The sequence below is a fragment of the Stenella coeruleoalba genome, assembly GCF_951394435.1.
Source record: "Stenella coeruleoalba genome assembly, chromosome: 3".
NCBI classification, from domain to species: domain Eukaryota; kingdom Metazoa; phylum Chordata; class Mammalia; order Artiodactyla; family Delphinidae; genus Stenella; species Stenella coeruleoalba.
In genome coordinates, this window is record NC_137148.1 from 6,340,260 (window position 1) to 6,353,032 (window position 12,773).

Genomic DNA, 12,773 nt, shown 5'->3' on the forward strand with positions numbered 1-12,773 from the left:
TTCTCTGCACATCTGAGTGTCACAGGAGAAACTGTTGATGATTCTGTGCCCCAGTGAAGCATGTGTTCTCCAGGTTAAGCTCTGCCTAGAAGGCTCTACACACAAACTGTGGCATGGGGATTCTGACTTCCAGGTTCTGCAATGGGTACCATCTTTGATATAATCTTAGTTTCTCAATGTTATTTCTAAAATTCAGCTCAAAAACTAAATGTAGACTTTTCATAATCAAGTCTAGATTTCCTGTATGCTCATAAATAATTTAAAATTAGATGTATTATCTTGAGTTTCTGTCTCCTACTAACTAATATTTAATTGAAAGTTATATCCCACCTATTTCCAAAATAGTTGGAATTTTAAATTAAGCATTACTTAAAATAGAAGAATCAGAGGACTGCAACTAATCCAGTAATCCTTCTTGGGGAGGTGGTCAGGGTTCAATCAATTATCCGTCAGTTAAGAAACAGAAAAGCTTCCAACTGGTTAAGAGAAACAGGGCAACTCAAGGGATTATACGATTACACATGTATTAGGGTAAAAATAATAATGATAAATAAAACAAGATTATGTGACTATGGATCATCCAGCTGTCTGAACAGCTTAAGCAGATGTGGTCCTTTCCCTAAAGGTCTTAGATTATAAAGTGTGATTGTATGAGAGTTTATTTATGAATCCTGAGCCAATGATCTAAAGAAGATAAACAAGCACAAGTAATAGTGCTTTAAATGCTTAATAAAAATCGTTAAACATCCCTACAGTTTATTCCTCCAACAATCAGTAGGTTAAAAGATTGGGTGGAGCCATTACCCACTTCTGTTTTTGGTTGTATCAATGTTTGATAAGAAATACACCCACACAGAGGTTCAGCGTTTCTTCATGCAAATTATGCCTATGTTTATTGTCTTTTTAGTACCCAGATCCCATTCTTAAACTTAGGGCTCTGAAAGGATTCTAAGTACCAGCCTAAATACAAAACTCATTACATAAATTCCATGTTGCCCTTTTGTTTAGATGTAATTCATTGAAATACTGAATAGCCTGCAAAGAAGAAAAGAGCTGAATATTGTTTGGGTCAAGAATACTTTACTCACAGGAAGGAAAAACCTTCTGGAAGAATCCATTGTCCAGTAGACAACGTGGGAATCATTGGAATAATCTGATTTTGTTACTTGCTGACATTTGTGATTCCTAATACCACGCTTCGCGACTCCTTCAGCTCTTAAATTTTCCTACAATATACCATTGAAAGAATGTGAAGAAGGCTGGTGGATAGTTTTCTATACCACAAATATAGGGTTAGCAAAAAGCATCTATAACTTAGACTTGTAAAATTCTGTCCAGAACAGACTTAATTGCATTCAGTGTTTGCAAATTTAAAGACTAAATATAATTACATATTTTGGTCTCCATATAAGAAAAGCATATGTATCACTGTAACTGGATACCTAATTGCAAACTGTATGTCTTAAGAAGAGTAGATTCTTTGTGCTCTAATGAAATGTGATATAAATTTGAATCAACATTGAGCAAACTCCAAGCTTGATATCTATTCTCTATATTTTAGTCCAGATAATTTAATATTAATTAATGCCTTTAAGATTTTTCGGCATTTTTTTAAGAGGAGCCCTCCACTTGTTGGCTCTTGGGAAAAATATGTTTAGAAGTGAAGAGCAACTCTACCACAGCAGGAAAGACAGATTTCTTCTTCATATATTAGTTATTAGACTGTAATGCAATGATGAGGGTCTAGGTTTAAGATTACCTTTATATTCCTGAGCCTGCTGAGCATGAAAAAGTCTTCAATATTTCCCAGTAACCATGTAAATGCAGCCTGTCTAGATAGAGTAGCACATTCACCACGTCTGTCCATTTAGCGGTTATTCAATCTAAGGCAGTTGGCTCCATGAATCCAGTGACCGTCCCCCACCATTGCTCCAGACACCACCTGGTGCTGAAGTGGGAGCTGAGAAAAGTGCATCTCAGAGGCTCTTGCAAGAGAAAGCAGAATCTGACCACAAGGTCAATTGATTCTTCATTTGAAATATCATTTATTTTTAAATTTAACTCATGTTAAAATTTAGTCACTATTTATCTATGTATTTAACGTTCTGTTTTTTTTTTTTAAAGCCCAGCGTTTAGAAATCCTTGTCCATATTGTTACAAATTATCACGCTTTTATAATAATGAACTACAAAATAAGCCTGGACGCTAGTCATTCATTACAATGGATTACTAAAAAAAAAAAAAAAAAAATCTTTGAAAATGTCTTTTATTTAACCTCCTAACACCAAAATTATTGTTTGATAATAATGCCTTTCTATTTTAGGAAAGTAATCAGGGTTGACGTAACCTTATAGCCATCCCATGGAGAATGGTTGGCCCAGACACATGGAGGAGATTCCCAGGTGAGATGATGAGTATCAGTTTTCCAGATAAGGGAATTGGAGGGTGGGTGGATGGGTGCGTATGTACGTGCTGTAAAAAAGTAAGCTGAGGCACATTAAATTGTTTTTAAACATTTAAACTTTTTATTTTATAGCCGATTAACAATGTTGTGATAGCTTCAGGTGCACAGCAAAGCGACTCAGCCTATATAAACATGTATCCATTCTCCCCCAAACTCGCCTCCCATTCAGGCTGCCACATAACACTGAGAAGAGTTCCCTGTGCTGCAGAGTAGGTCCCTGTTCGTTGTCCATTTTAAACACAGCAGCGAGGCCCATTAAAAATTTTGAAGAGTTCTTTTGAGTACACACGGATTCTAATCAGGCAGTGCCAAACAGGAGGTAGGGGTGAGGATTTTACAGGCAGGACACAGAAGCGAAGCAATGATTTGATTGGCTAGAGCTTCAGCGGGTTTCTCATTTGGGAGAGTCTGATTGGCTGCGTGTGATTGGCTGTTCTCAAGTTTCACTCCCTCAGTTTCCAGTGCAACGGCTTAGGTTTTGGTTTGCTTAGGTAGGCAACGCAGGCATTAGAGCCACCTCCGTCCAATGGTCTCCCTGTTTAAATAGTGCATAGAGGAGGGGTGCCCTTCCAGGCAGGAAGAAGCAGGCGGGTAGGTTCAGAAAAGAGGATTGGGGTGGGGACCTCTAGGCTTCGTGCAGCTCACTTTATCTAGAGCCTAAATCAGGAGGTATGAAGGCATTACAGACTGAGCAGGGCTGCTTCAAGAGCCCTGGCCTTTCACAGCAGGATGTAGTTTTCTTGCGTAGGCAATGGGGCAGAGCAGGGCCAGATTTCTGTTCCATGTAGAACACTGAGGGTTGGCTTTGAGCAGTCAGCAAGGCAGGTGAGCAATTCTGAAGACTTGACTAAGGCAAAAGAGTGAGGCTATGGAGAACGGAGAGGCTTGAGAAGAGACGGGTGATAAAGTTGGAGGAACGATGGTTATTTGGATGTGGGCAGGTGATGGCACAAAAGGAGTGGAAGAGAAGTCCTTGTCCCTGGCTCAGTCATGTTATAGATGGTCACAGAGGGACAGGAAGGCTTGGTAGGCATGGTTTTGAGTTCAGTTTTGGACTTGTCGCCTGTGATTGGGGGACTATTTAAAAGGAAAGTGCCGCATAACTTAGGTATGAAGATATTTATATCACACACAGCAACACTCAACATGCTACTCAAATATTTCACTTGGGGTTCTTTTGAAATCTTCCGTTTAAAAGCAAAGTTTCCTGAATTTGTAATAAGGAACTCAGTTCATGAGAATCCTAATATTTGGAATTAAATTTAGAAGTGTATTACTTTTGTCAAAAGTGCCAGCAATAACAAACAAAAGCCAACAACCCAAACAAGCCTATTCCAAGCTGTTGTCTTCATCTCACATCTCTTAGTTTGGGTATTGATGCTTGGTCATTAGAGTGACACCCATGCAGGTGACTCACTTCACTCCATCCTACCTCTGCTTCCTTGCTGTCAAGGTCTCAACCATGGTCAAGCTGCAGAAAGGATGAGATTTTAAGTGTACACTTCATAAACCCTGAGAGTCTTCCTTGCCTGGAATTGTTTTGCCTCTGATATGTTACTGGGAGCTACAGCATCCCATTTCATTTTCTCTTGAGAAAACCAACCCCAGTGGTACTTTCTCCACGCATTTTTTTTTCCTGGACATATTTATTTTATGGTTATCTCTTTTGCTCTATTGGGTGAGTAGAACTAGTTCAATATTGTATGAAAATCTTGCCATTTTAGGATTTTAAAACATTGTGAAATTTTTAAAAAATATGAGGGCAGTGCCAATAGCAAACATTTATATACATATAACCTCTTCAGGACCTGGGCAACATTTCTATCAAATCAAGTTCTAAGTAATCTAGTAGCATTACTTGCCTTTTTTTTTAAAAGAATAAAATCACTTTATGTCTTCATTCTTTCATTCAGTCATTCATTCATCGAGCACATACTTATTAAGCCCTTACTATGTGTTTTGCAAATGTAAAGTAATAGAGATATAACAGTGAACAAAAGAAACAAAATCTCCTGCCCTTAATTAATTGACCTTCTAGTGAGGGAAGAAAGGCCACATTAAGACAAAAATAAGATTTGCGTGTCTACTAACTGCCATGGCACACCACTGAAACATTCTCTTGCATTTACACCTAAGGAAACAGTACTTGTTGTCAAATGCCTACGTACAACCCAACAAATTTTTTTGTGTACAGTTCCCTTATTTGTATTGAATGTGATTTCCCCCACGCCCGATCTAAAAATGTTGATTAAAATCCATCCCTTTACCCAGCCCAGGGTAGTATAAACATGGTAGAAAAATCCTTAGAATATTTGGCTTATTCTTCTTACTTTACAGATAAACTGAAGCTCAGAGATGTTTTTGATTTCTCTGAGGATCTACAGTTGGTATCAGAGTTGAGGCAAAAATCCAGCACTTTAAGAAAGTTATTACGAGAATATTAACTATTATAGCAGTGTGAATACAAGCAGTGAGTTTATTTTCAAATTCAAACATAAAACCATGACTCAAACATGGGAGAGTGGCTTATAATCTTAAACTAAGTTACCTGAATTGAATGAATTCAGAATTGGGCAAAAATAGTCATGAACTATGTCACAGTATTGTTTATCATAGAGACCATTTCTTGTCCCTAAAAGTACATTATTGATCAATGTTAGAGTGTAATTAAATTATTCTCTTGTTGACTCTTTTAAGGAACACCTAAAAGGATATAAAAATAAAAGTTGAAGGGTAAGCTATGACAAAGTGAGAGAGTGGCCTGGACATATATACACTACCAAACGTAAAATAGCTAGTGGGAAGCAGCCGCATAGCACAGGGAGATCAGCTCGGTGCTTTGTGACCACCTAGAGGGGTGGGATAGGGAGGGTGGGAGGGAGGGAGACGCAAGAGGGAAGAGATATGGGAACCTATGTATATGTATAACTGATTCACTTTGTTATAAAGCAGAAACTAACACACCATTGTAAAGCAATTATACTCCAATAAAGATGTAAAAAAACAAAACAAAACACCACAATAAAAATGAGAATAAGAGCCTGACTGAATATATGTATATTAATAAGAATATAAACTTTAAAAGTAAAAAATAAAAAAAAATAAAAGTCAAGGTATCTGAATCATTCACGCTTGGTAAACAAGGCCCCTCTTCCGGTACCTCCCTAGGAAACAAATCCTGAGCACACAGCTCCACTCTATGAGTCATTACTTTTTAGATCGCATTCTCCGAGCAGAAGCCGAGAAATCGATACCTCTCTCAAGGTTGTAGACATGCTGGTGCTGGACCCGATTAGTCATTAACCTATTCTCACTCCTCCCAGCACTCACAGAAGGAATTCCAGTGTCTCGGTGGATCTTGAAACAAGTCCTAGTAACAAACTTTGGAATGGCGGCGGGATTTTGTGAAAGGTCTGTTGCAAAATACTTGTACCATCTTCTCACATATTCAGGACCATAAATCCCAATAAGTCACCCAAAATCAGATATTCAAGATGAGTCTCTGAACTATTTCTTCCAATTTTGTCACTTGAGAAATCATTTATCAAATAAACCAAGCAAGTAAGATTTTTCAAAAGACGTGTCAGGATCATCCCACTCGGAAGGGGAAAGAAAATGAATATATTAATGGTCCATGCAGCAACTTTTTATCTGATGCTTTAAAAACTGAACTGCAGAAGAGTTCCTTAGTGAGCTCAAAGAGTTAATGAGGCTTCCCGGAGCTAGAAGCTGGCTTTGGTTGTGTGGTTTCTGTATCCACAGACTCTGGTTCAATCAAAATGTAAATGTTATCTGGGTACACAAAACATATTTCATGGTGATAATGAATCTGTTGACATATTGTTCATACTTTATTGTATAAATTTTAGTGATGTATTTGCCAGAGAGAAAAACGAATACACAGGGAAACGCTCCGCGCTCAGCTCTACAATATGCCCTGGGTTTGACACGTGTCTGTGTCTGTCCTTGCCTTTAATCAATCAGAGTACTGTGACATTGGGAAGAGCCCAACAGCGTCCTTATTGAGTGAGCTAATCTAACTGTATTTGGAATAGGAACTAGAAGATGGGTTATTTTTAAAGGAAAAGCCACTGATTCCAAAACCTGTCCTGCAGCATAGTTACTTAACAGATGTATAAGCACTCAGGTGTGTTATCGTGTGTGTGAAAGATGATCAGATTAGGAGGGGAGAGGTGGCCTGCAGTCACTGGGTGGACGTGTCTGTCTGCTTGAACTCAAGCTTGCACCCCCTAGGCTCTGCACGCAGGCAGAGATGCCAGGACTCTTTGGTGTCTCTAGCTGGCAGGACCAGCTGTCTAATTTTCAGGGCTCAGGGCAAAATAAAAATGGGTATCAAGAATTTCAACATGGCGACAGCAGGACCTTAAACCAAGCAAGGGGCCCTGTGCAACAGCACTAATCACGCTCCCGGGAGGCCTGCCCTGCCTTCTGGGTTCTGAGGATGGAGGGCTGCCCTCTAGCGTCGCAGGAAAAATGAATTCTCCTTTCTCATGCTTATTCTTCCTTTCCCCCCACCCCCAATCTCTCAGGCCCGTTAGAGCTTCCATAGTAAGTTTCTTTGTGCATTTTGTCGCAAGGACATTGATATGGAGTATATTTGTGGGAAAACCCCTTTGCTCATCGTGGCTTACCCTCGGCATAGCAGCCCTGCTACCCAAAGGCACGGAAGTGGACTCCTTGGGATCCCTTTAATTGCATGAGTCTAGATTTCATGCTCCTGGCTTTGTACTAAAGGGCATTTTTCATTCCACTTCATGCTGCTTGGGGGTTATTATTTCATTGTGGGTTTTTTTGCCTTCAAAATAGAAACTGTTGTGAACTTTTAAAAAGGTATATTTGGTGCAATTGATTACAAAATGCTGATAGAATAACTATAATGATTATATTGGTTCATATTTTGTATTAAACATAAAGAGGTCCTCATAAAAATAAGCCCCCAAACTGAAACAAACGAGAAGCCCAATATAACCTCGGGAAGCCTGACATATCTTGATTACTCTACTGTATTCATTCCACGACCTGTGTACACGACGGTGAAATTTAAATCATATGGGGGACTTGGGGATGGATGTTGATTTTTGCTCATGTTTTGTTTTTTGTAGCCCTACTTTTCAAAGTACATTGGAAATTCCTAGAAGGGTCCTAGGCTTGGTCCTTCTTTTCCCCCTTGAACATCTGGCATAGGATAGGCACAAAATAAATATTTATTGAACGAATTAATGAACGAATGAGTGATAAAAAATGTCATAAGGGTCAAGGACAAAAATCCCTTCATGCAGAGTCTCTTTAAATTATGTCCTGCCATTGTGTTTAACAAAATCTCTTAGAAATCTTACAGCCACACCCCTTTACCATGTGGAGGATATATATAGGGTATAGCTACGGGTTGTTACTTCCCCACTGGAGAGAAGGAGAAAATACTTAAACATGTACTGTTCTCTTACGAGTCTCTCCATACTTTTAACCATAAATCTAAATTACAGATTATTTACTTTATCTTCCTTTTTGAGTGGGTAAAGGCAGCCGTTTATCAATACAAAGGGTGAAGAAGCACCAAGAATTGGAGAGGAGAAGTTGCTCCAAAAGGAAAAGGCTGGAAATGCGCAGCTCTGCCCAACCTAGACAGACCACGGGCAGAGCGGGAGGAAGGGGAGAATCCTCACGACAGCAGCTGTGCAACTTCCCACTCACCCGGGCTTCCTTAGGAGACGCTGGTCTCGGGATATTTATAAATCCGATTCATCAGCGCTGTCTTGCAGCTTGTTCTCAGAACCACAAAAACCCTAAAATCCCCCAGTCCAAAAGAAAGAACTGAGCCCGATGGGTGAGTCTGGACCCGCGGGTAAAGCTGAGATTTGAATTACCCCCGGGGGGGTGGGGGGCGGTTACGTCTACCGCCAGGGGTGGGCAGGCAAAGCGGGGTGAGGGCGCAGACCAGGAACTCGACAAAGAAGAGTTCCATCTCCTGCGAGGGCAGGAGGCCATGGGACCCCCAGGACACGTTCGGGGTAGGGGGCTTCTCCCATTCGTTGCCTCCTTCCATTTCTTCTCCTCTGCAGGTCTAGGGCAGGAGGGAAGGCCCAGGACTTGGTGGAGTCTGGTGGGCAGGGTCCCTGGCCAAGGATCCAGTGTCCGGGACATGCTTCCTTTTTGTCCCCCATCCTTACCCACCGGCCAAGGTCTCGGGCAGCCGGTGGCAGAGCTGTGCCCTTCTCTGGTCTACACCCCCTGAGCAGAGCAGGCATTAACTCTGGCTAAAAATAAAGTCACTAGAAGGCTCCGGGCCGCTCTCCCCTCGTGGGCTGGGTCCTGCCGTCCCTGGGCACGCAGCTACCCAGCTCACATGCCTCTGTCCCGCAGGGGGACAGGAGGGCCAAGAGCGGGCAGTGGGACAGTTCGTGAAGGTTTCCCAAGTGTTAGGCAGTGCCAGGGCTCAGGGCCCCCTGCGCTGGTCTGGTACTGGAACAGACAAGGGCATAGGAACAACCCCCGGCCGTGTGCTGGTGCCCGAGAGGGGAGGATCGCGTGCCTCGGATTCCTTAGGCTTCGGGTGGAGGTGGGATTTTCGGGTCTTGGGTACAGCCAACTCTCGACTAGGAGGAACCCTCCAAAAGGGTAGGCTCCTTTGGAGAGCACCAAGGAGCTCCCCTACCGCCCAGGGAGAGGGCCAGCGGGCTCGACCCCAGGAGTGTCAGGAGGGGGACACTGCCCCTGCAGACATCGGCCCCCGCGCCCAGTACCCCGAGGTGACGTGGAGGAAGCGAATCCCAGAGCCAACCCTGCCCGCACCAGCGCCCAGCCACTCTCCCCGGTCGCGCCCTCGCTGCCATCCCTGCCGGACAGCAGGGGCTCGGCGGGGGCCGTGGACCGACCAGAGGGCTCCCTCTAAACTCCGATACGGAAAACCTTGCCCTATCGGGTACCTCCAAAGTGTGACTTAAGCTGAAACTGCAGGGCGCAAGTAAGGCGGCCTACCCGAGGACGTGGCGGAGTGCAGCGCTCAATCACACGGGCGGGTGTCCGCCTCGCTTCTCCATTGCGCATTTGGAGCTGTTCTCGGCCAGGGGGTCTCCTCGCGTCCCAGCGTCTTCCCGCCCACCGCAGGGAAGCCCCCTGCTCTCTAAGAGAGTGGGGAGGACCGTGAGAGCCCCCAAGCCCGCTGTGCTGAGTTGAAGAAGAGGAGGGTGGGAACCCCCTACCCATTAAGGGATGCGGAGGGGAGGGGAATCCCTCCTGCGAGCGCACAGAGGGTGAAAAAGAGAAAGTTCCCGCGACCCTCCGAGTAGGGGATACCAAAGGATGGGAGGTCTCCTCCCGGCTAAGCTCTGAGAAAGTGGGGAGGAGCGTGAAAGCACCCTGTCCTACCCACCCCCCGCACACCACTCAGAGCCTGGGGGGACTGGAGGGTGGGAGGGCCCCTCCCCGCCGCACTTGGAGCCAGTGGAGAGGAGTTAGGAGCCTCCGCAGTCTTCTGAGCGAGGTCGGAGGTGAGGGCGGCAGGAAGCGGGAACCCCCAGGCCGCGCTCGGGGACCGCGCAGGGCACGGTGGGAGCCCCCGCCCGACCCCAGGCTGAGACAGCGGAGGGGAGGTGGACCTTGCCCGCGCTGATCGTGGGTGGGTCTAAGAGAGGGACCCCCGGGGCTGGGGCGCGGCCCCCGCCTCTCCCCTCCCAGCACGCGGCTGGGCGCGCCGGCCCCCCGCCGTGCCCGGCGCGCGACACGGCCGTCGGGGGGCGGCGGTGGGTGGAGGCCTGGCTGCGCCGCGCGGGGTGCGGGCAGAGGCGGGTCGAGCGCCCCCTGTCGCACCCGCCCCTCCCGCGCGGTGGCGGCAGCGGCGCCGCCGGGAGCTGCCCCCGAGGCCGCCGCCCGGCCCCCGCCCGCGCGTCAGCGCGCCCAGCCCGGGGCGCCGAGCTCCGCCCGCGCCGGAGGCCCCTGCGCGCAGCTCGGAGCGCGGGCAGCGCGGCCGGCCGAGGCAGCGCGGGGCTGGGACGCGGGCGGCTGCGGGCTAGCGGGCGGCGCGGCCCCGGCCGGGCGCGCTCGGCGGGCGCCCCGTGAACCGCCCCGATGTGGCAGGAGGCGATGCGGCGGCGCCGCTACCTGCGGGACCGCGCCGAGGCGGCGGCGGCGGCGGCGGCAGGCGGCGGCGGCGACGGCGACAGGCTGCAGCGGTCCCGGGACTGGCTCTACGAGTCGTACTACCGCATGAGCCAGCAGCACCCGCTCATCGTCTTTCTGCTTCTCATCGTCATGGGCGCCTGCCTCGCCCTGCTCGCCGTCTTCTTCGCTCTCCGGCTGGTGAGTGGCCTCCCTGCGGGACCTGCCCGCGCGCCCCGGGGCCCCGAGAGGAGAGGGAGGTACCCGCCGAGCCGCGTCCCGCCCGGGGCTACCCCTCTGCCCGCGGCGCCCTGCCCCTCCTGCCTGCCCGCGCCCGACCTGGCTTGGGCGAGAACTGAGGGCGAGAGAAAAGTTTCCTCGGAAGGTTCTGCCCAAAATAAAGTTGCCGGGGTGTGCACTGGGTGGACGGCCCGGGTGTGCGTTTTCCACCTCTGCACACCCGCTGGCAAACTCGCCGCGCTTTCCACTCGGCGCCGCTGGCCGCAACAGCCGCTCCACTAGGTCTGTGTCCCTCCGAATCAGCCTCGCGCCTCTTCGCGAGACCGCTGCCCAGCCCCTGAGCTGGCGTTTTAGTTATTTAACTCTCTAAAAAGCCTGCCTCGGGAAAGTGGTGAATGGAGAGGAGAAATGAAAACAAGTATTTTATTATGCATATTTGCCTTTAAATCTGTATGGTTTAGTCCCATAGACAGGGCGAGATGGGGTGTTGACCTGTTGTGAATCTTCAGCCTCCAAGTGTATAAGTAACAAGCATCCGTGAACCGTTGATTTCCTATTTCTAGAGAGGTAGTTAGTCGTGTTTACTTGTTTTGCACAGGTTTTTAAACTGGATTTCATCACTGGGAGCGTAATGCAACTCCACAGCTGATGTCAATTTTGCCAATTTATATTTTTCGAGTAGAAATCCTTGGCTCACTCCCGTGAGCGGTGAGGGGAAATCTGTAGATGGCGGTAAGCTTCCTGTTACTGATCTTTCTGTTGGTGTGGTTCAAACTTTTGCACCGCCTATGATATGTATGTGCAGATCGAGTGCCAGGCATTGATTAATCAGTGAGATATTTTTGGTCAGTGGTTGATCTGGGGATGTCTGCATCGAATGATGTCTTTTTAGCTTAGAATATAAACATACACCTATATTCATGTCCTTGGAGCAAAAGTGTGGGTGTTTGCTTTATTTCAACACGTGTGCAAAATAGCTGTCCTTGGGTTTTTGGCAATTTATTCTTCATATCCTGAGCCAGATGGTGCTCTAATATTATGCATGGGAAAACTTATCATCTGGGTTCTTTAAAAAATGAAGTTTTCTTTTTCCCCACACTAGTCAAGAGGTGTTGTCTTCTGCTGGAATTCAATGAGATAAGAATAGAAATTAGAAAGTAAATAGAACATCACGATGCCACCGATCACAACTGGGTCTTTTATTATACAACATAGAGCAGAGAGCACCTTAATTCTGTATTCTGGGTGTGAGTTCACGGCAGTCTTCACACCCTTGTTACCAGCCTGGAATGCTCCCTGGAATGGCATCTTTGTTTCTTCTCACCAGTTTATAGGGCCAAAGAGGACCTGGTGAGAGACTTCTTCTCAGTCTCATTGGCAAGCAGGGTCTCTAAAAGCATCTCCTTCTCATTTCCATTCTTGCAGGGAAGAAAACACATCCCTTTTCCTCTGGAAAAAGCAGCCAGGACATTGCTACTTGTGATTCTGTTGAATCTGTAATTCAAACCCGTTCTGGCTGGTTCTCTTCCAAATGGAAAAGAAGGAGCAGGTGATGGCCTATTTATAGCACCATTAATATATTTAAAGACAAATGTGAAGTTCATGCTCCCCTACACACACCACTTTGTTTGCTATCATACAGATCTCTAACTTCTTAAACCTTGATCTACGTAGATGTTCTTGAATGGGTTGTCAGGGATTCAGCACAGTCAGCTGAAAGCTCCCTTCTCTAATTTGTCTTTGATCTTTGTGTTTCTTTACCCAGTTCCTTTATGTTCCATTTCATGTGGTGCAAATGCTGGAGTGGTATCTTTTTAAAAAGCTTATTTGGGCACTTTTCTTGATAAATCAATCATTCCCACACTCTCCTGGCATTCAGCTAAATCACTTTAAGTACAAAGCAGGCATTTCCCATGGCATGGCTGTAGCCCAGGGTGAGGTCCAGAGATGGTGG

The 12,773-nt window shown here is 46.3% G+C and overlaps 1 protein-coding gene across 1 annotated transcript in view; it reads left to right on the forward strand.

The window, feature by feature from the left end:
- The first annotated feature begins 10,222 nt into the window (after positions 1 to 10,222).
- The window catches only part of ADCY2 (adenylate cyclase 2), a 433,375-nt gene continuing 430,824 nt past the window's right edge, over positions 10,223 to 12,773 (forward strand). The window contains exon 1 of the mRNA XM_079915962.1: positions 10,223 to 10,780. Within this exon, the coding sequence (XP_079772088.1) occupies positions 10,550 to 10,780 (231 nt within the window). The 5' untranslated portion in view covers positions 10,223 to 10,549. The remainder of the gene's footprint in view (positions 10,781 to 12,773) is intronic.